This window comes from Mesocricetus auratus, unplaced genomic scaffold (assembly GCF_017639785.1).
Source record: "Mesocricetus auratus isolate SY011 unplaced genomic scaffold, BCM_Maur_2.0 Super-Scaffold_100011, whole genome shotgun sequence".
Classification (NCBI taxonomy): Eukaryota; Metazoa; Chordata; class Mammalia; order Rodentia; family Cricetidae; genus Mesocricetus; species Mesocricetus auratus.
The window spans coordinates 53,508,022-53,531,110 of NW_024429195.1; the positions used below are offsets into that span (position 1 = coordinate 53,508,022).

General features: G+C 43.3%; 2 protein-coding genes across 2 annotated transcripts; one reads left to right on the plus strand and one right to left on the minus strand.

The window, feature by feature from the left end:
* The first annotated feature begins 298 nt into the window (after positions 1-298).
* Lrrc10 (leucine rich repeat containing 10) lies at positions 299-1,539 on the plus strand. The gene has a single exon (XM_005139320.4). The coding sequence runs from the start codon at positions 443-445 to the stop codon at positions 1,322-1,324; it is 882 nt and encodes a 293-aa protein (XP_005139377.2). The 5' UTR covers positions 299-442; the 3' UTR covers positions 1,325-1,539.
* A 2,915-nt stretch (positions 1,540-4,454) lies between these two features.
* On the minus strand, positions 4,455-18,030 carry Cct2 (chaperonin containing TCP1 subunit 2). Its single transcript, XM_005081489.4, has 16 exons — positions 17,879-18,030; positions 17,222-17,296; positions 17,060-17,125; positions 15,202-15,313; positions 14,705-14,781; positions 14,481-14,593; positions 13,350-13,552; positions 11,727-11,827; positions 11,395-11,522; positions 10,695-10,798; positions 9,243-9,362; positions 8,586-8,714; positions 8,293-8,396; positions 7,941-8,040; positions 6,229-6,370; positions 4,455-4,725 (listed from the first exon to the last, which is right to left on the minus strand). The coding sequence occupies exons 1-16, from the start codon at positions 17,879-17,881 to the stop codon at positions 4,695-4,697; spliced, it is 1,608 nt and encodes a 535-aa protein (XP_005081546.1). The 5' UTR covers positions 17,882-18,030; the 3' UTR covers positions 4,455-4,694.
* Between the last annotated feature and the right edge of the window lie 5,059 nt (positions 18,031-23,089).

The following is a 23,089-nucleotide window of genomic DNA, read 5'->3' on the forward strand; positions in this document are numbered from 1 at the left end:
AAACCAAAAAAAAAGAAAAAAAGAAAAAGAAAATCACTTGTAGCAAAAAAGGAGGACTACACATTCCAATATTTATAGTTGTATGTGTGTAATGGAAATATGGGTATTTTTCAGTTTTTACTTCTCTACCTTTGTCATAGTATTTTCATTAGGGGGAAAAAGACAATTAGGAAAGAGTAGACAAAGGAGACCAGGGCTTAAGTGACTAAAGGCAAATAATGAGTTGAACAAGGCCTCCCAGACCCTGCCTGTCTGTTGGGCCTGTCACCAGACACTCAAGTTGTTATCAGGAGCACTTTTCACTGTCAAAGTGACTGGCTTTTGTCACAGAATTCCGGGTTATAAAGGGAAGGTACAAAGGATCCAGAGCAGTTAGCCGAGCCAGTTCCACTCCTTGACAGAGCTGGTGGGCAGAGGCTCGCCCGGCGGTGGTGGGCTTCACATGGGCAACACCATCAGGTCTCTCGTGGCCTTCATCCCCACTGATCGCTGCCAGAGTTACGTGGTGGGGGACCTCCGGGAGATGCCGCTGGACAGGATGGTGGATCTGAGCGGGAGACAGCTGCGCCGATTCCCGCTACACGTGTGCTCCTTCACCGAGCTGGTAAAGCTCTACCTCAGTGACAACCACCTCCACAGTCTGCCTCCAGATCTGGCACAGCTGCAGAACCTGCAGATCCTGGCCTTGGATTTCAACAACTTCAAAGCCCTTCCTCGGGTGGTGTGTACCTTGAAGCAGCTCTGCATCCTCTACCTGGGCAATAACAAACTCTGCGACCTCCCGGCTGAGCTCAGCCTGCTCCAGAACCTCCGTACCCTGTGGCTTGAGGCCAACTGCCTCACCCAGCTGCCCGATGTGGTGTGTGAGCTGAGCCTCCTTAAGACCCTGCATGCGGGCTCCAATGCCTTACGGCTGCTGCCGGGCCAGCTCAGGTGCCTGCGTGAGCTCAGGACCATCTGGCTCTCAGGCAACCAGTTGGCTGACTTCCCCCCTGTGCTGCTTCGCATGCCCTTCCTGGAGGTGATCGATGTGGATCGGAACAGTATCCGCTACTTCCCCAGCCTGGCCCACTTGACCAACCTGAAGCTGGTCATCTATGACCACAATCCTTGCAGAAATGCCCCTAAGGTGGGCAAAGGTGTGCGCCGTGTTGGGAGATGGGCAGAAGAGACAACAGAGCCTGAGCCCAGAAAAGCTAGGCGATATGCACTGGCCCAGGATGAGTCAAGAGCCATCTGCTCCCCTTCCTCCTCCCAGCTCCTGAGTAGCCTCGGTTGCAGGCCGGTCAACATGGGCCCAACTCATCCGAAGACACCTCATTAGAGTGGATGGGGGTCGCGGCTCACCCCAGGTGAGGCGCTGTTTGTAAAGGGATATTGAGAAGAAAACATTTCCATTCCACTGCAGCTCTTTCTAGTGCAAGGTGTGGTCTGTTTGTGGCCTGGAACCCAGAGTGACCGTCACTCCTAAAGCAGCTTCTTCAAATAAGCAATTTTCAGACCCTTTGGCCTTTTCCACTATGCAGAAATGGCTGGACCTTAGGCTGGTGAGTGCTTCAGATAAGGTATTTGTTAAAATAAAAGAAAAACTATCGGATGTTCAGTTTCTCTGTCCCCCCTCCCCCTCATCTATTTTCTTTACCATGAATCGTGTCAATGTACTGTCACTAATTTGGAGCCTGAAAAGGGCACCTCTACCCAGTCAATCTTGATTCGAAGAAAATAGCTGTTGTTACAAAGGCCTTACATTCCCAGCATCCACTGAAAAGACCAGAGAACCTGGGGCCTCTTGGTGGGGTTGGGCCTCTCCCATCTTCGCAGTGGTTCAAGTTAACTTAGCTAACTTCCACTAAGTTCTGCTCAGTTCTATCATCTGGAAAGCCAAGCCTTTCTCCTCAATGCAGCTGTGTGATTCCGGCACTGAGTCCCGGCCGGCCTCCACAGCAATAAAAAGCAAGCCACGCTTCCAGTCATACTATGTTAAAGGCAGAATGTAAACGTCAGTTCACTTAAAACAAGCACAAGTTTGAGTTGGGTTTCAGGGCCGATTAAGTGTCTGTCCTATGTGTAGACATTCTGGCCTTTTATCACCATTTGTTTGGGTTTTTGTTCGTAAGGTCTTTTGGCAGTCAGTCTCCAAACCCCGGTGTTTGGGGCGTTATTTAGGAAGTATGTAAATTGAGATTTCAATACATAAACTCTAAACTGCTGTCAGTGGATGACCTAATAACCTTTCCAAAATTCAAGGACACAAAATGTTACCCTATCCAGACAACCATACTGAGCTTTTGGAGTTAGGGAGGGATCTGACCTTTACAAGTACAGTTCTGAAATGACAGAACTCTTCCAGAAATACTGCTGGCCAAGTCAGAGGTCCCAGAGTATCATATAACTGTCACCACCTCCCCGTGCAGAGGACCTAACAGCCTAGTCATCAGACCACCAAAGACGGCTCTAATCACTAAATATAGTACGTTTACACCCACAGGGCAGATTTCTTCTATTCATAAGACCACATTTCTCCTAGATTGCTAGAAGGCAGTCTTTTTTTATAGCCCTTTCTTATTCAGGGTGATTGAAGCCATATACTCAGCTGATGCTAAAAACAATTTGCAAACAAGAATTTGTCTTCCAAGCCTCTGCTACAGCACTATACAGATTGCTTTTTGACCAGTCTTCCCTCTGCAGCCTTGAGTTGAAGTTAGCTGATCTCACTGCTCTGCATCCAACATTAAATCACCAACATCTGGACTGTAGTCCAACGGTTTTACCTAAATCAGGAAGCCTGCAACACATACCTTTCTCAAGCATGGCTGATTTTGCTGTTTAAAAAATGTTTTCACTGTAGGTTTCACAACACTATTATATGGTACTTACATTTCTTTTAACTCTTCTGGTGGTCTGGGAGATGCTAAGATCACCTGTCAGCAAATAAGGAAGAATAGCTAAAGCACCAAATACTATTTCACCCCTGGATTTTAAGTCTGGAAACCCCAAGGACTGGACTGGGGAAATCTCTTGCAGACCACTCCCAAATGAACATGAAGCTAGACAAGCTATTAACTCTTCACTCTTCCAGAACTTCATATGTAGAATTTTAGTTTTCACAAATAAGATGAGGGGTATCAACCTGTGCTGGCTAGTTTTCTGTAAACTTGACACAAGCTAGACATTTGGGAAGAGGGACCTTCAACGTAGAAAGTTGTTTCACCAAACTGGCCTGTGGGCAAGTTTGTGGGGGCATTTGCTTGACTTATGGTTTATCTGGGGAAGGTGTCACCCTGGGCTGGTGGTTCTAGATGCTACAAGAAAGCAAAAGAAACCAGAAGAAAGCCAGTATATGTGTATGTATGTACATACACACACACAATATTTTATATTTATACAGTGGGGAAATAAAATACAGGGGAGTACTTCAAAATCCCTAGTATGTCAGATTCAATGACAGCAAATCAGCAACCCTGGGATAAGTTTCAATTGCCTTTTCAGAAACATCGGTTCAGTTCCCAGTATCCATAGTGGCTGACAACCACTCTAGGGAATCTCATGCCCTCTTTTGACCTCCTCAAGCACCAGGCACACATACACACATGTAAGCAAAGCAGATCTTAACATACACCCACATATGGAGACTACAGGCTGACACCTCCCTCTGGTACTCTCCACTGTGGGTAAGAGTCTGGCTGAACCTGAAGCCCACCCACCGCACAGGTTGGCTGTGACTAGCTAACTCCAGGGACCCTGCAGACTGCTTCTTCAGTGCTGAATTTAGACGTGTATCACATGCTGAGGACCCTAGCTCAGGTCCCCATGCATATGTGACAAGCATTTTTCTGACTGTGTCATTTCCTAACCCTCTGATAACAACTTTGAAAGCCCTTTCTCCCCTATGAGAGCATTCTGAGATTGTCAGAGATGCCAGTGAAATGCCTACCTACACTTTTGAGCTCTTAACTTCTGTGCATGCTGCAATACACTAACTTCCAGATCTAAGTCACATTTAAGTTAAACTCAGTACACATCTATGCTCACTTCCTTTTCTTATCAAAACAAAACCCCTAACAAAATAACCATAATGAAGTTTACGTAAATCCCTTATCTTAAGATAATGTTACCCTATTAGGGTACCAGAGAGAGGTGGACAGTTAAATATGACTTTTTTTCAAACTTGAACAGAATATAAGAAAGGGTACTTTGGTACTTCTACTCCAAGTTAATATGCAGTAAAAGCTATGTATGACTGAGTATGCATATGGCCCATCAACAAAGCCAAAAGACTAATGTAGTATCCATGTTTAAATCTGACTGGAACATAATCAAGATAATTATTTAATAAAAGAATAAGGTCAATAAGTGATTAAGCTGAAACAACTCCACACTGAAATACAATCACTTCCATTAAGTACATTTCCAGTAGGAAGAATAAACAGATCAACCAGTAAGACATTAAAGGCTACTTTAAGTAACTGGATTTTTATTGTAATACAATCTGATAAATGAACTTGTAGTTGAATTGTATGGAAAATGAAATAGCAAATAAATTAGACCCATGTTTAAAACAGAAGGTCAGCTAAATGTTCAAACTTAAGGCTATCAAGGGCACATCGATTCCACAGTCTTCTTTAAAAGGTTGAAGTCTTTCAAATACAACTTCGCTATGAACTGGTCCAGCGAGTAACAGCAAATGGGAATGCTTAACAGGGGTGGTGATCAGGGACACGTTTCCTATAAGGAAAAATCATACAATTAAGAAGTAAAAAAATCAAAATCAAGGCTTCAATTAGCTTTTCACTGGCTACAACCTCTGTAGCTCCACGTCCCCAGCTTAATAAACACACACTCTCCAAAAGGACTGCCTTTTCTCATTTTTTTTTCTGAAGATGAGACCTTGCTTTATATCCTAAGACTAGACTTAAGCTCACAATCCTCCTGCCTCAGTCTCCCTAAGGAAAATACACCTGGCTTAATTCATGTTTTTCAGTAATCTAAGTTCACCAAATTAGTCAGACAGCACTAAACAAAGTCACAGAACGACAACCTACTCAGGAGCACAACTGCCAATAGGTAAGTTAGAGACTGGGTAGAGTGTGCCTTAGTATGCCAGTAATCATGTCTTGTATCTCTAATTCTCTGGCAACCATACGGTGTTTGGACATATTTTTTTGCAAAGAGATAGCAGGAATAGAAATGAACACTTTAGCTTCAAATTTCTGTGTGTAAAAAAATTTTTTTAAACTAAGTATATTTATGTACACACACACACACACACACACACACACACACACACACACACACACACACACACACACACACACACACACACACACACCCCATTTTAAATTCATACAGTGAGGAAATAAAGCTACTTCAAAATCCCTGTATGTCAGATTCAGGGAGAGTAAATCAGTAACCCCAGAATTTTCAGAAGTTCCTAAATCACACAATTTTAAACATCTGACAATCTTCCACTTGGCTTTCTGGACGTCACAGACACCGTACTTTCTCTAAGGGCTTGCTTCTTTACTCTGACTTACACAACACCTCAAAACCCCGTCTACTTCATCGTCCCTCTTCTGAACTTTGAACTACAGAATGAATTTGATCCTTGCTACTCCACTGACACTTCGTGTTACTAATGCCACCCAAGTCCAGTTTTTAAAGTAAATAGCTACTTCCTTGACCTATTTGCAATGCTCTTCCTAAGTATTACTTTCACCTGGCATCTTGGGTACATGTTCACTTGACATCCCTCTCCTCCTACCCAAAAGCAACAGAACCAGCTAAGTATGAACATGAAACAGCATCAGTTTAAGAGAATTTAAGTTTCCAGAGTACGAACCTATAAAGGGTCCTTGCACAAAAGGCCTGTGTGAGCCATGTGTGAGGACAACCACCTGTAATCTCAGCACATGAAGCTCAGCCCAGGTTACAAAGCAGGACCATGTCCAAAACCAGAAACACCTTATGTATCTACATGGAGGTGTATCCAGGATGAAAGCCGCATGATCTCATACTGGTAAAAAGACACCAGGTAGCCATAGCTCCCTGGTACCTTCCCCTAAGCCTGGCTCTTTAATACTTCCAAGTGTGCCCCGGGCAGTCCACGACTCTTTCGGTGATCACCTATTTTAGATAATTTGCATATTACTCGATTAAATACCTAAAGCTCCCTAGAGTTTGCCTCATGAAAGCACCCTAAGAATACCAGGTGCCCTCGTATGTATGTACCTTGGTGCTGCTTTGATGATGTTGTCCACACGGAGAATCACCTCTGCTGCTTCAGCTGCACTCAAGAGAACCTGTCGCTTCACTTGGAAACTCTCTGTGATACCCAGTATTGCCATGTCTCCAATGGTACCTTCCTTCATATCTGAAAAAACAGTAAAGTACGACTTAACAAGCAAGGCATGAGAGCATTTCTAATGGCTTTTAGTAAAACTAACCCGTTACTATACCAACTACCCGATTTAGTTTGCAAACCAGTCTATAAAAGCACTCAGAGAAAATCTTTTAAAATCGTAGGGACTAGATCAATGACTCAAAGGTTAAGAGCATTTGCTATTCTTGAAAACAGCCTGAATTCAGTTTCCACCACCCATGTGGGGCAGCTCACCACCTCTTCTGGTTTCTGAGCATGTATGTACCCACACATGCACACACACCTTAAAAATTAATTTTTAAGTGGGCTAAGGATATGTTTCAGTGGGTGAATGTTTACACCTAAGATCTGAGTTTGAGCACCTCAGCACGCACGCACGCACACACAGTCTCTAAATCTACTTGCAAGGGATCTCATGTGAAGGCTTTTGCAGGCACCAGGTCCACATGTGGTATCTTGATAACTACTTTATTTATGTTTTAGAGGCTTATACTCAAAACTGTGCTGATGTTTGTTATGAAATTAGAAACTAACATTGTGTTTTAAGAGTTTATACTTAAGAATCTAAGCCCTACTCACATGTCCTAATAAACTGTTAACAGTTTTATAATTCCTAAAGCAATACCATGAATACAAAATTAAAACTCATATTCCCATACACAGTAATTATAAAAGCAATTAGCATTGCCATCTTTCATATAGCTAGCATAAGAACTTTTAAAAAAAGTACAAGACACAAAACAAAAAACCCCTATTGAACAAAGAGGGATTAGACTACTGTTGCTTTGCCAAACGGACATTATGTCCAGCTGCCATCTAAACATTTGTATGTATGGATCAGTGATGCCTGAAGTCTTAACTCAGAAATTAACTCGTAATTGGTGAAAAGTACAGAAAATAGTAACTGTTGAGTGCAGACCACTCCCTCTGGGTCTCAGAGAACACTGTAGAACAAGACAGAATCAATGTAAGAGCTGTAGGAAGGGGCGTGCTGTGAAATGCTACCTTCTGGACAGACACGGCCGCTGCACCTGTGATGTCACAGCAGCAGTGGCCACTTGCACTCAACTGTTAACACTCCATGACAGAGAGGAGAATGGCTCAGAAGGTCCTATCCCCAAAGGTCTAATGGCTGCTGGAGAAGGATAAGTCATTTTCCTCAGTGTACAGCCTCCAATCAGGTACCTTTATGTAAGTAAATAACCTCCACCCATCTAAGTGGGAGAGGGATTTAGGAACAGAGTCAGTGGAAGAGGAAATGTATTAAAGAGAACAATGCGAATACGACCAAGTGCATTATATACAGAGATATGGTTTGTGTGCGCAAACTTTTTTTTTTAACCGAAAATTACTTTTGGCCAGGCATTGGTGGCGCACGCCTTTAATCCCAGCACTCGGGAGGCAGAGGCAGTCGGATCTCTGTGAGTTCGATGACAGCCTGGTCTATAGAGTGAGTTCAGGACAGCCTCCAAAACAACAGAGAAACCCTGTTTTGAAAAGAAACGAAACGAAACAAAACTTACTTTCAACAGTGAGTACAAAAGCCCACTTGACTTCTTACCCAGTCCAGCAGTTGTACGGCCTTCACTGTGAGCAGCTCGGAGCTGTGCCACTAGATCTGCACTGTCATAGCCTGCATTGTCAGCGATGATGGTTGGCAACTACAATAAGAAAATGAAAATAAACACCAAGGACTAGTAATTGTCTCTAGGCATCCACCATGCTTGGCTGTCTGTTTCTTAATAACTGCTCATGACTGAGTATACAATGTAGAATCAAAACATAAAATTGTGAACCACTTCAGTTTTGTAAAAAGTAAGGAAAATGCCATCTTTTTTTCTAGGACAGAAAAATGGATTCAGTTTTAAATCAACTCCCATGAAACTGAAGTTCTTATCTCTTTTTATAGTTACCATTGTCAGTGCTTTAGCAAAGGACTCCATTGCTACAGCTTCTTTCCCTGGGGTCTTACTGGCAAGTTTTGCCACAGCATGAGCCATCAGCATCTCAGAACAACCTACAAATTAAAATCCAAAAACTAGCATTATATGTTCTACTCTCTCCAAAACAATGAATTGACTTCCCTTGAGGTTTGATTTTAAAATCAAAGGCTAACATGATTAGTTTCTACAAGAGCCAATGCATCCATTTGTAAGTCATACTATACATCAAGAAAGCAAGTATCTAACACTTTCCAAATGCTTACCTCCTCCATAAACTGTCCTAGGATCTTTCACAGTCTGGGCAAGAACACAAAGGGCATCATGCAAAGACCTTTCAGCTTCATCCAAGATTTGTTGAGTGGCACCACGGAGTACAATGGTACAAGCCTCACCTAACATTAAATGTAACATTCATGTCAGTTTCCATGTAGTCACATACCACATAGTAATTTATACTTCATTATTTATGTATGCATGATTATTGTGTTTGGTAGCTGATGTCTTCTACTATACAGTGCTTTCTCTGCAAAAACCCATGTTAAATACTATTAAGTTATCAAGAAAAATCTATACTAAATGTACACATTTCAAAAAGGCACAGCAAATTTCAACTTAAGACTTCAAGACACTATAACAAAACATAAAATAGGCCCTCCCAAAATTTACTTTACATTTCTTTATATCCACTCCACAGATTAATCTTTGGGTGTGTGTGGGGTGCATGCATGGTAATCAGGGGAAACTGGTTCTCTCTTTCTACCATGTGTGTCCGGAGAAAGAACTTAGGTCATGAATCTTGGCACCAAGCATCTTCACCATCTCACGATAGGATGTATTTTAGCACTACGGTAACTATTCTTTTGCTTCAAGAGGCCAACAAAGACCTAGTTACGTAAGCCAAAATTTACATAGTCACTCACCAAGAGCAACTCCAGAAAAGTGAATGAGTTTGTCTTCTCCAATCATGACTTCTTCAATAAGTTTGCAGCTTCCAAGCTTCACCAGCTCTGGGTGATCAAAAGTGGAGGCAATCTCACCACCTATGAACGTAAACACACTACAGAGTTAAAATTTGCTCTCAGCTGGGCATGGTGGCACATGCCTATAATACCATCACTAGGAAGGCAGAGGCAGGCAGATCTCTGTGAGTTTGCAGCTGTTTTTTGATCGATCCATTTATTTAAATATTTTTACCTTTCAGAAAATTAACAACTTAGAAAATTCATGTTTAAATTCAAGCATAAGGTACATACTTCACTCACTCTGAAAGGCACAAAGTCTTCACTAAAGGTTACTGTAACTTTGCCTCACCACGGGGTACAAAGAATTTTTCAGCGAAACAGACTAGTTAAGACTCAAGACTCTTCTTTTAAGCTCCAATTTGTTTAGATTATGCCTAGAAAGCTAGGCTTTATATTTGTGTGAAAGAACTAGGTGTCTTAAAATACCACAACAATAAGAATTTTACAGCCATGGAAAACCTAGCATTTATATAATTTGGCATACACTTAAAACATTTATGAACTGAAACCTAAATATGCTACTTTTTAACAACAAAATGCAAGTCAACAAAAATATTGAATACGATATCTTTACTGTGTCTGAGGCATACATTATCTAATAAAATTGAATTCCATGTTTAGACTTGGGTCTTACCCCAAGTTATTTCACTATACATGATCAAATATCTCACTTCATACCCCCAAAATTCAAAATGTGAGAAACCTGAACACCAAGCATTTCTAAGAGAGAAAACTACAACAACAACTCAGCAGGTAAAGGCATTTGCCTCCAAGTCTCATGACCTGAGTTTGAGACCCAACACTTACAAGTTAAGAGTCCACATACAAGCCATGGCTCATATGCAAACACATACAAAATAAATCAATCAATTTAATTCTCCAAACAATGTAACTAAAGGCATAATTCAGAATAATTACTTATATATCCTTAGTTCTTTAAGGGATTTCTTCATCCGCATGCCTCTGCCTTCCGAGTGCTGGGATTAAAGGCGTGCACCACCAACGCCTGGCAAGGGGTTTCTTCTTATTCTCAACAATGTGTTGCACAGAGCTGGGTGGTGCCGGCTCATGCATTCGGGAGGCAGAGGCAGAGGCAGAGGCAGAGGCAGAGGCAGAGGCAGGCAGATCTCTGTTGAGTTTGAGACCAGCCTGGTCAACAAGAGCAGTTCCAGGACAGTCTCCAAAACCACAGAGAAACCCTGTCTTGAAAAACCAAAGACTAAACCAAAAACCAACAAAAAACCCAATGAAACAAAACAAACAAAAAAACCCCAATGCATTGCACAGTAACACTCAATAAATACAAGAAGGGTAATTATACTTACTAGAAACTAATGTCTTTTTCCATACCTGTGACAAGAGCTAGGCGTTCCACACCTGCAAAATCTGCATGTTCAATAGCCATGACACCAGCAGCACCAAAGAGTTGTTCAGGATAATTATAAATTAACTGTCTGCAAACAAAACACATAGGAGCTTTATGCTCAAAATGACCACTTCTCATGATGAATTACATTGAAATACAAACCTGCAAGCATTTTACTTTGCCAGAAACAAAAAAACAGCCTGATGATGTATGCTTAATCCTTGGGTCTCAGATAGGAGAGAATCTATTCCCACAAATTGTCTTCTAACCTCCATAGCAAAGGCAAAAAGGAAATTAAAAGCACAGTATGTTCTTCTGCCTGCTAGTCTCTACATTAGAAGATGGACGTCACCTCACTGTGAGTGTTCAAGACTAACACAGATATACTCTAACTAATTAGCCTCACTTCGTCTACCACATCAAGCACTGTATCCTTGTATCAACACATGAAAACTGAGTACAGTACAATAAAGTACTGAGACCAGCGACAGGTCTTTAACCTAACATACACATACACTGAGTATGTGTATATCTTAAGCTGACTGCTTGAGTTGCAACAATCTATAACTGTAAGTAAACCATGTACAACAGTTTCTAATAGTAAGTAATTTGACAGGAAATTCAATTTTCATGAGAAAAAATTAGAGTTTACTAAAAACACTGTCAGCACAAGCAAACACAGACCTGTTAATAAAGCAATTTATCCCATGCTTAAGAATACGTTCAACCTTCTCCTTCATCTTTTCCTTTTCTGCATGTTCTATTTCTGCAACCTTTGCCGTGGAATCAACTCTTACCCGAGAGCCAAATATCTAAGATGGAAGACAGAAAGGCAGAGTTAGGTCTCACTCCTCTTTAAAGTTCTAGTAACACAGTGTACTTCAGTATTTTTATGAACATACATAGCAAACTATATATGGGTATATATTTTTTCAAATAGACCCAAAGCTGTTTAATGTACCTGACTCCTGACTTAACAGCAACCAGCAACAGAACTAAGGAATATAGTCACATACCTTTATTTTGTCTGTATCCATTCCAGTATTTGCAATAAGAATTTTAGCATTTTCAATTCTCTTTGGTTGATTTACTCCAATCTTTTTATCCAACAAAAAACCTACAACACAGAGATGGTAATACTTTGAGGATGCATTAGTAAATTTGCAAAATTTTATCTGCATTACCAAATTAGTAATTCAAATAATGCATTTTAAAGTCCAATGTACCATGTTCCCAAAATATAAAAACCATTCCATCATAGCAATGATCACAAATATCAACTCATTATTTAAAATATATTTAAAGGTGGTGGCAGCACACACCTTTAATCCCAGCACTTGGGAGACAGAAGCAGGTGGATCTCTGTGAGTTTGAGGCCAGCCTGGTCTACAGAGTGAATTCCAGGACAACCTCCAAAACAACACGGAGAAACCCTGTCTTGAAAAACCAAAAGCAACAACAGAATGAGCTGAAGATAGCTCAGACGTGAAGAGTGCTTGCTGCTATGGAGGACCTACGTCTGGCTCTCACCAGTCTCTAACTGTATGCAATAAACACCCACACAGCCAGACACAAACATGCATAAGATTAACTAATGATGGAGCTCAGTTAAAAGTGCTCACTTAGCACTCACAAAGCCCTAGGCAGATGGACCCTATCCCCATCCTGCATAAACGAGGTGTGTGGTGCACATTTGTGACCTCACAAGAACAGTTTAAGGTCATCCTTGGTCACACACACAGCAAGTTCAAGGCCACCACTAGCCAGGAAAGACTATCTTTAAAAACCAGTAACCAAGCTGAGTGGTGGGGGTGCATGCCTTTAATACCAGCACTCGGGAGGCAGAGATAGGAAGATCTTTGTGAGTTATAGGCCAGCCAAGTCTACACATGAAGTTCCAGAATAGCCAAGGCTACACAGAGAAACCCTGTCTTGAAAAATCCAAAAACAAAACAAAGCAATAATAAATAACAAGGCATGCAGAGATGGCTCAGCAGTTAAAGAGAGCTTGCTGCAGACCTGGGTTTAGTTCTCAGCAACCAAATGGAAGCTCAAGTCATTTTTACTACAGTTCCAGGGATTCTGACCTCATGGGCACATCGTGCATGTGGTGCCCATACATATGGACAAAAGGCTTATAAAATATGTCTAAAAAATTTTTTTTTGGTTTTTCGAGACAGGGTTTCTCTGTGGCTTTGGAGGCTGTCCTGGAACTCGCTCGGTAGACCAGGCTAGTCTTGAAAAATATGTCTAAAATTAAAAAAAAAAAAAAAAAGACAAATGCACCAAAGTCAATAAAATAATCGAACAAAAACCCGTTATCATCAACAAGCTGCTAATTAAATGATCTGACTTATCTAAACTCATGTATTGGAAAATACATGTAATCCTGAAAAACAGGAGCATTTGGAAACCGCTTTTGGCAATTTCCCTATTAGACAGCAAATGACTTCATGTGTGAAACCTAGAATCGAAGATGTTGTTGACACAGTGTGGAACATGAAGCACACTGTGAACACTACAAAGTGACTGAAGTGACAGAAACTGTAACATGAATCACTGGAAGCAGGTATGGGTGGGTATTCAAGACTGAGGAGCTGCTCAAATCTTTTTTGTATTTGGGACACAAACATACATACCTTCATCTAAATAGGAGTCTGCCAGACTGCCGCCTAGCTTCTTGATGACATGGATGGCCTCCAGATTACCAGAGCCCTTCAGTCTGAGAACAGCTTCTACAGCTAACTTAGTAAAGTGGTCCTTGTGATGAGTAAGGAGTTTTGAGGATAATGTTGTTCCTGCAATGTTCATTAAATCTTGCCGGAATCTGACTTCATCAGAACTAAAACCAATCAAACAAAAAGAAAACCCTCCTGTTATTAAAATTATTCCAACATATTAAGCATACTTTATTTTTCACAATTTACCTAAGTATTTGACTCTAACCAGGCCTCTAATGTCACCAAGATCAAGAAACATGTAAACAATGGGATATTGTCTTTTCAGTCAAGCTGCCGTACTGGGTGAGGCATAAGCGAGACCAGCAGATGCTGTCAAGAATGTGGGGAAACATCCATCCGTGACACACTTGGCACTAACAGAAATCATTTCTGGAGATTTGGTAATATACATAAAAGTAAAATTAAAATGTTAATCTTGGCAATTCTACTTCTAGAAATATTCCTTGGGTAGACCCCAATGGAGTAAGGGGCCTGGACCTTTTCTCAGGTAAGGCCATGAGGAAATACAGAGATTAGTGGTTATGAGTTAAGAATAAGAAGCTCAAGTCACCAGCCAACAGTTTATAACTAGAGAGAGAGAGAGAGACAGAGAGAGAGATTGATTGATTGGTTCCTTGGGTAACAAATTTCCCACATTATTACAGAACTAAAACTTTCCAAAAATAAATTCTCCAAGGATAGATAGTTTAAGGAAACTTCATCAGTCATATACTAAAGCATCTAATGATGCTGCACAGAATGTACTAACACCCGGAAACACAGGGGTTGTCTACTCAGGTTAAAGGGATTAATAAACCAGGGATGGAAACAGACGCCTGTAGTCCCAGCACTCAGGAGGCAGAGGCAGGTGGGTCTCTGTCTAGAGCACAGGAGGCTGGGGTGAAGAAAATCTCAATACTGGCTGAGTTTAGGAAGGCTATCTCTACAGGTGACATAGTGGTAGAGTAGGAAGGTAGCAAGACCATGCTTGTGCATGTTTCTCATCGTCCTCTAGCGTAGACTTTCCCAACAGGATCTTGGTTTACCAACCCGTGATCAACAGCAGAGCTCAACAGCGCCTCTCTTGCTGCCTTGGTGGCTTCTCTCCAACCTGCAATGATGGTCTGTGGATGTATCTTTTTTGCAATTAAAGATTCTGCTTCCTGTCAATAAAAAGTACACACATACACAAAAAAATGTAATAAAGGATTGGATCACTTCTACTGCTCAAAATCATTCACAATAATAAAGTCAAAGTGTTGAACGGTTCTTACCCGGAGTAGTTCTGCTGCCAAAACAGTAACAGATGTAGTGCCATCACCAACTTCGTCATCTTGAACCCTTGACATATCTAGGGAAAAAACAAAATTATTTCTCCACACTCCTAAATTCTTTTAAAATACCTATGAAAAATCTAAACTCCACTTATAGTAGGCTTCGTATCTGATAGTTTGTGAGGCCTTTAAGTTCTAAATACCGTATCGTGAATATGCCCTCCCAAATTCATGGAAACCCAATCCCTCATCTTTTTTTGTCTCACCCATGCTATCACACAGCAAAAAGGACTTCACTGACTGGGCCCACTGTTCACAGTACAGCCAAACAGGCTTGCATCATTTAAAAACTATCTAGTTTGTGGTTGCAGCAGCCCCAAATAGATACTTCTGAAATTCATTTCAACAATGGTAAATGATGGCTATCAATTAAATAGTTGACACAAGTCATAAAAAATGTTATTGTAAAATATTAACAAATAGATGTGCAGACTCACCAACTAAAACTTTAGCTGCTGGGTTGTCCACACCAATGTTTTTTAGAATGGTGGCACCATCATTGGTTACCATTAGAGAGGCATCTCGTCCACTGCTTAGAAGTATTTTGTCCTGAAGTGAAATTGAGGCGTTAAGTACTTCTTGAAGAAACCTGGAGTCAGTAACTGCACTCAGCTATTCACTGCTGACATGACAAAACTCTGGGTGGTTATCTGGCCACCAAACATTTTCAAGCACATATCCTACAACCAAACCTCAATGTTTGTCTAAAAACTTAGAGGTACAGGTAACACAAACTAGCTCTGCTTAGCACCATGATAGATAACAATGGAAGCAAATGTCCACGAACAAAATTAAAAGCAAACCCCAGAATACTATACTGTGTTTAAAATAACACTAAAAAAATCATCACAATGGGACCCTTCTTATGCTAGTTAAAAGGTCAATTAAAAAAAAATGGCAAAAATCCACAAGAGGGAGTCCAGCAAAAACAGGGTGTTGAATACAGGCTCAAAGAAAGGAGCTATCAGGAAGTTGAGTGTTTATAGGGCGACACTGACCAAAGTCAGGGCTTGGCCATAAGTGTCACTGTATATGCATGCCAGAGAGGAGACGGCCTGGGTTTAGCTACGTATTGAAACTGGAAGTGTGGGGTTTGATATCTAAGAACATCTGGACAGTTAATGAGTTTAGGGGAGTCAGGTGGAAGTAGGTATTTGGCGTATGAGTGTGAGAAGAGATGAGATTTGTGTGGAACAGGAGCTGAAGAGTGAGGATGAATACTAACAATGGAGGGGTCAGTCTGATGTGGCCATCTGACAGGAAGGAGTTGCCAGTCATCTCTATAACAAGTGTAAGCAGAAGGAGCTGGAGGACCACTTTTACAGTTGGGGAAAGAGGTCTTGGAGTATAGAGGATCTGGGACAGAAAGGAGAAAGTTAAGGAAAAGGGTAAATATGGAGGGATCGAGGTTTTGTTTTTTGGATTTTTCTAGACAGGGTTTCTCTGTGGCTTTGGAGGCTGTCCTGGAACTCACTCTAGACCAGGTTGGCCTCAAATTCACAGAGATCCACCTGCCTCTGCCTCCCAAGTGCTGGGATTAAAGGTGTACACCACCACCGTCTGGTGTGACTGAGTTTGATAGAGAAATTTGGAGATAAAATCTGAGGCAATGGAAGGGACAGTAGAGTCCTTTGTTAGGAGCTGAGGGAGAGTGGTGGGAATAGATGGTGAGAGCAGATCCTGGAATGTGCTAGAGTTAGTGATGAGCGGAGGGGCTGTGGCAGGAGGGCAGCCGTGGAAAGTATTCCAGAGTTCTCTCTAGAGAGAACTGTAAGCAACAGGGGCAAAGGTCCTTCTTAGGAAGTGTCTATGTGTGCTGGGAGTGTTAAGGATGGAAAGGGTTGTTCATATCTGAGAGGCAGAGAGCTGGAGCAGAAAAGAGAACACTTTAAGAGATTGTTTGTGGGTGGAAGGACGGTAAGACTATAAAAATAACATAAGCATGTCAAAAGAGCTAGCACAAACTCTGAAAGAAGTTTAAAACAGGACACCAAAAAAACAAGTGCACACCAATAGCGCACACACACATAAAAAGTGATATTTTAGAAATGCGTTATGAAAACCTCTGATAAACTTGCTACCAGTGGAGAGTACAGTGCGATTGGAGATGGTGACACAGGAGGATAACTTTTACAATTTAATGTTTTAGATTGCAAAACTAAAAAAATTGTTACTAACTACATCTACACTAAAAAGGCTTTAAACAGTTTTTGGCCAGCCGCTGCAACATAAAACGACATCTCAGGAAAACAAAACTAGAGACAAACTTGTCTAAAATTTTCCAATTTTTCTTACCATGCCCTTGGGTCCCAAAGTGCTCTTCACCAAGTCTCCAATGGCGATGGCACCAATAAAGGATGACTTAAAAGAGAAAAAAAAAAAAACGCGGTCAAAACTTACCATCATAGAGAAAAGCACAATTTTGTCATTTAAAAGAGGCGGCACGAACGGGCTTACCAGGCGAGCTGTCTCAGCTCTTTCTTCATCAGCTCCAGCCTTGAAGATATTCACAGGTGCCAGGGAAAGGGACGCCTAAAAAAGGGAAACCAAGATACTCCGTTTGAAGGCCAGTACTCTTGAATTAGCACGTATCAGGAGTCCGCCGTGGGAGTGGGCATTTAGTTAAATGGCGAGAGGGGCTTACAGGTGGGCGCCAGGCATAAATCAACTGGCAGGTGTATGGGCTAAACTGAAGGCATCATCGAGGGGGAGGCAGGCGGCGGCCGTGGACAGTGGTACCAACACCCAGGACCCTCCATCTTCCTGCACAGCCACCCGCCCTCCAGGCCCCGCCCCGAGGAGGGCGGGGCTGGCAAGAGTACTAGAAACTTCTTCGTTTGGGAGAGCCCCGGGGGTCGTCGGGGTCCCCTAACCACAAAGAGGGCTGATTTTAGAGAGGGATGCTGGCTTGGGGTGCATTCTCCCCTCGCGCCCCCCGTAGAGTTCAGTCTGCGGATCCCACGCAGGCCTCACGCCCGGCCATGTGCGACCGGCCGGCCCAGGAGACGGCCGCAGGGGGCCTGCGTCTCCGGTTAGAGAAAGAGAGCGGCGGGGAGGCCGGGCACAGCGGCCCCCGGGCAGGGGCGGAGGTCGCGGGCCGAAAGCTAGGCTCACCATGGTGCCGACGAACTCAGCGCAGACGATATTCCCTCACAAGCCGCGCCGGGAAGACCGCAGGAGAAAGGAGGGCGGAAGTGACGACACGCTCTACTGTGGGGGGGCGGGGCGACCGCGCAGGTTTCCGCCCGCACGGCAGCCTGCCTCCTGCGTAGTGGGCTGGGCCGGAAGCGTAGCCGCTGGAGGCGGAGGGGGCGGGGCCTAGGCTCGCGCCACGCCCAGTGGCGGAAGTCACTGCAGATGAAGGCGGAGCTAGGGGCGGGCCGATTTAGAGTATAGCTCCGGAACTAGGAGACGCAGAAACTGAGTACCTGCTTAAGTGTTAAGATTTACAGTTTCAAGTGTTGCACGCTAATCATTCCCCTCATTAATTCTCTCTGGAAACAAACACTCAAGTTTTCGTCTTTTTTTTTCCCTTTGGAGGGATTATTTACCTGAGTGCGGACTACTACTCTTCCTAGGACATAAAACCATGTTCCACAGAATTCCCCTAGCTGGCCTTCTGTTTTTTTTTGGTTTTTTGTTTGTTTCTTTGGCTTTTTAGAGAGTGGTCCAGAAAACTTAGCACGGAACCAATCTGCTCCTTGGTCAGAAGCATAGCCTTGGAAAGAACGCCTCTGTCTAAACTAGGGCAGCCAGAGTTGAGGCTACTCTGGTGGACAGAGCTTTCTGATGAGTCTGCCGAGAAAGCTTTCTGTTCCCAGTGTCCAGATGACTCACAGCTGCCTTTCTAACCAGCAGGCCGGGCTGCTAGCCTCATGCCACACTTCAGGCGTTTGTCATCGGTTGCCACATTTGAGGCAGGAGTGGCTCCAGCAGCCTGGGGTGGCAAGCTGCTGGGTGTCCATAGTCTAACAATCTCCCTGTTCAGTGCGCTGTGTCTCTCCTCCACTCCCCTTTCTCTCTCTCTCTCCTTCCCCCCCACACCCCCCACACTTTTCTTTTAAGTTCTACCAAAAAATTGGATGTTTTCACCCTTCTAGTTATAATCGTTGCTGGCTGGTGTAGCATACTGGTCAAAGGGATGCTCTCTGGAGCTGATTTCCTATTTTTTGTTTTAAGTTTGGAGATTGAACTCAGGCGTTTGGGTTGGTGGATCATACAGCAGGAGTACAGTTGACTTTCAACCGACCCACCCATTTCCCAAACTCTTCCACAGTGGCTGTACTGAATTGGCTTCCACAGTGCATACACTGAAACTGGAATGACACAAAGATTGCTATGGCCCCTGTGTCCCATTCACACACCCGCCAGCCTGAAGCCTTCAGACATTCCCAAACATTTGGTGTTGTCATGTGTTAGACTTTTGAACCTGTTTTTGCCATTTGCAAGGTTTTTTTTTGTTGTTGTTGTTGGTGGTTTGTTTTTTAGTGCTTGCAGTTGAACCCAAGACCTTTGTGCACGAGAGGCAAGCACTCGACCACATAGCTGCACTACCAGCCCTAGTGGTCTGAGGTGGGTCACTAACATATCTTGGTTTCCCTAGTTTGTGAAACACAGAAGCAGCGTCACCTCTATCATTGGGTTGACCCAAGGAATAAAGTAATTCACAACCACACGGAACAGGTCCAGTTTACATGCCCCCAATTAACAATTAACATTAGCATGACATGGTTAGACCGGACCTCTGTTGTAGGAAACACTTGAAATTCTTGGCAAAAATGATGCACAGTTTGGGCATAGATTCCACGTTATTTTTTAATAATAATAGCTGACTTCATGCCATTCACCATGTTGAGGGCTTTTTATGCTGTATCATTTGAACATGTCCAGTTGACTCAGTAGATACTAGTACCACTCTGTTTTCAGATGAAGATGGGAGGGCTAACACCTTGTGCAGGAGGCGCTGATACAGAGTTTCGGGTGTCGTGGCTACCCTGAGTGTGGTCATAATTTGGTGTTGGCTGTAGTGGAGTCCTTGCTGTGTTCCTGAAAAACAGTACAGGGAAGAGGGGAGCGGGCAGGCAGGCAGGAGCAGGAGGGCTCCCCAGACTTGCTGTTAGGTCTCAAACCCAGAGCAAAAGGCTAACTGAGGTGCCTGTTTAACACGTCAAGCAGACCTGGCTGCCAGCATGCCTCAGTCCCTTCCTGTAACAGAGGATGCCTGGCATACCCCACCCCTAACCTAAACTTATGCAGCTCAGGGATCACCAAGCTCTGAGCCTGAGGCCAGGCAGATTAGTAACCACTGCTGGAAGGGAGCTAGTTCCACGTCCCCAGTTGCCCCTTCTGGAACACCTGCTCGGAGAGCAGCGCCTTCAGACATGTCCCGTGATCTGTCTCACATGGATCTGTACCAGGCAATCTCCTTGGTAACCCTGACGGTCTCTGGGCATTGTCCTAGGGCAGTCTAGGATGCCAATGAAATTCTGGCACACACTCCAGGTCAGGCTGCCCTGGATGTCCCAGGAAACATTGCTGCTGGAAATGCAAATCTGTGAAGTCAGAAAAGAATCATGGGTCAAAGGGGAGTGAGTGCTTGGTGGAAAGGATCTTTCTTGGGCTGGAGATGGATCAGTGGTTAAGGGCTCTGACTGCTTTCCCAGGATTCAATTCCCAGCACCCACATGGCAGCTCACAAATGTCGGTAACTCCAGTCCCAGGGGACCCAGCATCCTCTTCTGTAGGCAGCAGGCGTGAACATGGTATACATACATATATACAGGTGAAATACTCATACACATAAAATAGAATACTTTAAGAATATTTTTAAATATTTAAGGCGGGGCTGGATGTTCAGAGAAGAGAAATCTGAAATGTGAACTGCAGGGCTGCATACTTCATAGAATTTGTGTGAGTCTTAAAGGGTACAATCTAAGTAAGATTTTGATTACATATTTGGATTGTGATAAATGCTTAATATTCGTGATCAACAGTAAAATAATCACTACTGGGCTAGGGACGGCCTGGCTTCAGTACCCAATAGAGGAGAAAAGAATTATTCGAATGGCCACCAGGGGGCACTCCTGGCCCCCGGGAGTCCACCACACCATGGTCCATTGTGATTCCTAGGTAGACAGATATGAGAAGATAGAATTGCCATCTCCTTGCTTGCTGATCTGGAAGCCTCCAGCTAAGTGTTGAGAGATAAACCACCTTCAGTGCTCGAACTGGCAGACGCAGAAGCTGACCCGGCCTCTTGCAGGAGGGCACCCGCCATTCAAACCAGATGCGCCACCAGCAAAGAGGGCAGGACTCCCTCAAAGGGCAGTGCCACCAATTCCCAGGATGGCTTATTTATTTACTTATTTTGCTTCTTACGACAGAATTTATTGGTAGACCCCCCTCCTAATCTTGGACACATTAAGGTGAGAGAGGACTGAGCATCTCCCCCTTTTGCTGAAAATGTATTTTTTCTCATATAATATATCCTGATTACAGTTTCTCCTCTGTTTACACTCTCACTTCCTCCTACCACCCCTCCTATACCAGACCCACTCCCTTTCTGTCTCATTAGAAGACAAACAGGCTTTTAAGGGTTAATGATATAATAAGATAAAACACAAACTAACACATCGGAATAGAGCAAACAGGAGAAGAGCCCAAGAAAAGGCACAAGAAACAGATGTGGACTCAGAGACACAGGGTTAGCACACTCGGGATCCCATAGAAACACTCAGCTGAAGGCCACACCCCAAGAACCTGTAGGGTAAAAAGGGGAAAATAATAAATAAAATACGAGTAAAAAATAAGATAACAATTTGAAAAGCCCTGACATGATATTATGAAACACAGAACCTCCAATGACTGAGTTCATTTTCTGTTGGCCGGCTACAGCTGGGCCTGCATTGTGCCCTTAACGTAGTTTGTTTCCCCGTGAGACTCCCTTGGAGAAAACGACGTTTTCATTTGCAAGCGGTTATCAGTTGGATTCAGCATCTGTGTTAGGGATGGGGCCATGTGTCCACTTCAGCTCTGGAACCCATCTAGTGCTGGCCTGTGGGGGTCCTGTGCATGCTCCCTCGGCCTCTTGTGAGTTCATGTGTGCGTTGCTTCTGTTGATTTAGAGGGCTTTGTTCCCCTGGTGTCCTCCAAACCCTCTGGCTCTTAAACTCTTTCTGCCTCCTCTTCCCTAGGGTCCCCTGAGTCCTGAGGGGAAGGATTTGATACAGACATCCCATTTAGGGAAGAGTCTTCCAAGGTCTCTCTTTGCTTAATGTCTGGCTTTAAGTATCTATATTTGTTCTCATCTGCTGCAGAAGGAAGCCTCTCTGAGGATGTCTGAGCATAGCAGAATGTCATTAAGCCATTTGATTGCTATATTCCTTTAGAACAATAGTATTTAGTTTTATTCTAGTTCCAAGTTCTTAGTCTCCCAATCAGTGTCGGGTAGGAATTCCAACTTGTGGAGCGGGTCTTAAGTGAAACCCGTCTCTTTCCCTCCCCCCCCCTTCCTCTTCTCCCTCTCCTTTTCCCTGTTTTAGCTGTCACTTATCTACTGACACCACCTCCCAAGCTGTGTTTTATTGCTTGTGTATAATGTCTGCTTCCCTGACCCCCAAACCCAAGGATCCATCACCGAGGGTCTTTTACTGTCTGATCCTCTGCGAACCTCCAGGATCCATACCACTGCCTGTCACACCTAACTTGGATGGGGAAAGTCTGGGCATTATAGTCATCACTGGCTCTCATGTTGGGAAGAGTTTATGAACCAAGGTGGCCCGGTAAGACATAGCATTCAGTCTGAACTATTAGGAACATGGAGGAAAAACCCTTGAAAACAAATCAACAAAACAAAACAAAAAAACCTATGTACAGCTCTAAAGGAGGTAGGACCTGGGAGAATGGAGCCTAAAATTGAGGCGGACTAAAGTCTCATGCGATAGCCAACTTTATTCAGAGCATCAGATGATTTATACTCTAAAGGTTAAGAAGAATCACATGTGTAAGGTGTTCAAGCCACACATGGCGAAAACATGTTTCCATAGAGGCACATGAATAACAGCTGAAGTGAACTCACTCCCACCTGCCACACCTGGGAGGAGCACAAAGGCGCATTCCAAGACCATTCCATGCTTTTGAAGAAACTGAGGTCACAAGCACTCAGAATCCCCCGCCCACACAACTCCATTCTTGGGACCATGTTCCAACAAATAAAAAACACTGAAAAATTAATTATATGCCCACCCCTACAAAAAATTACATGTGTCAAATTTTTTTTGTTTTTTTGTTTTTCGAGACAGGGTTTCTCTGTGGCTTTGGAGGCTG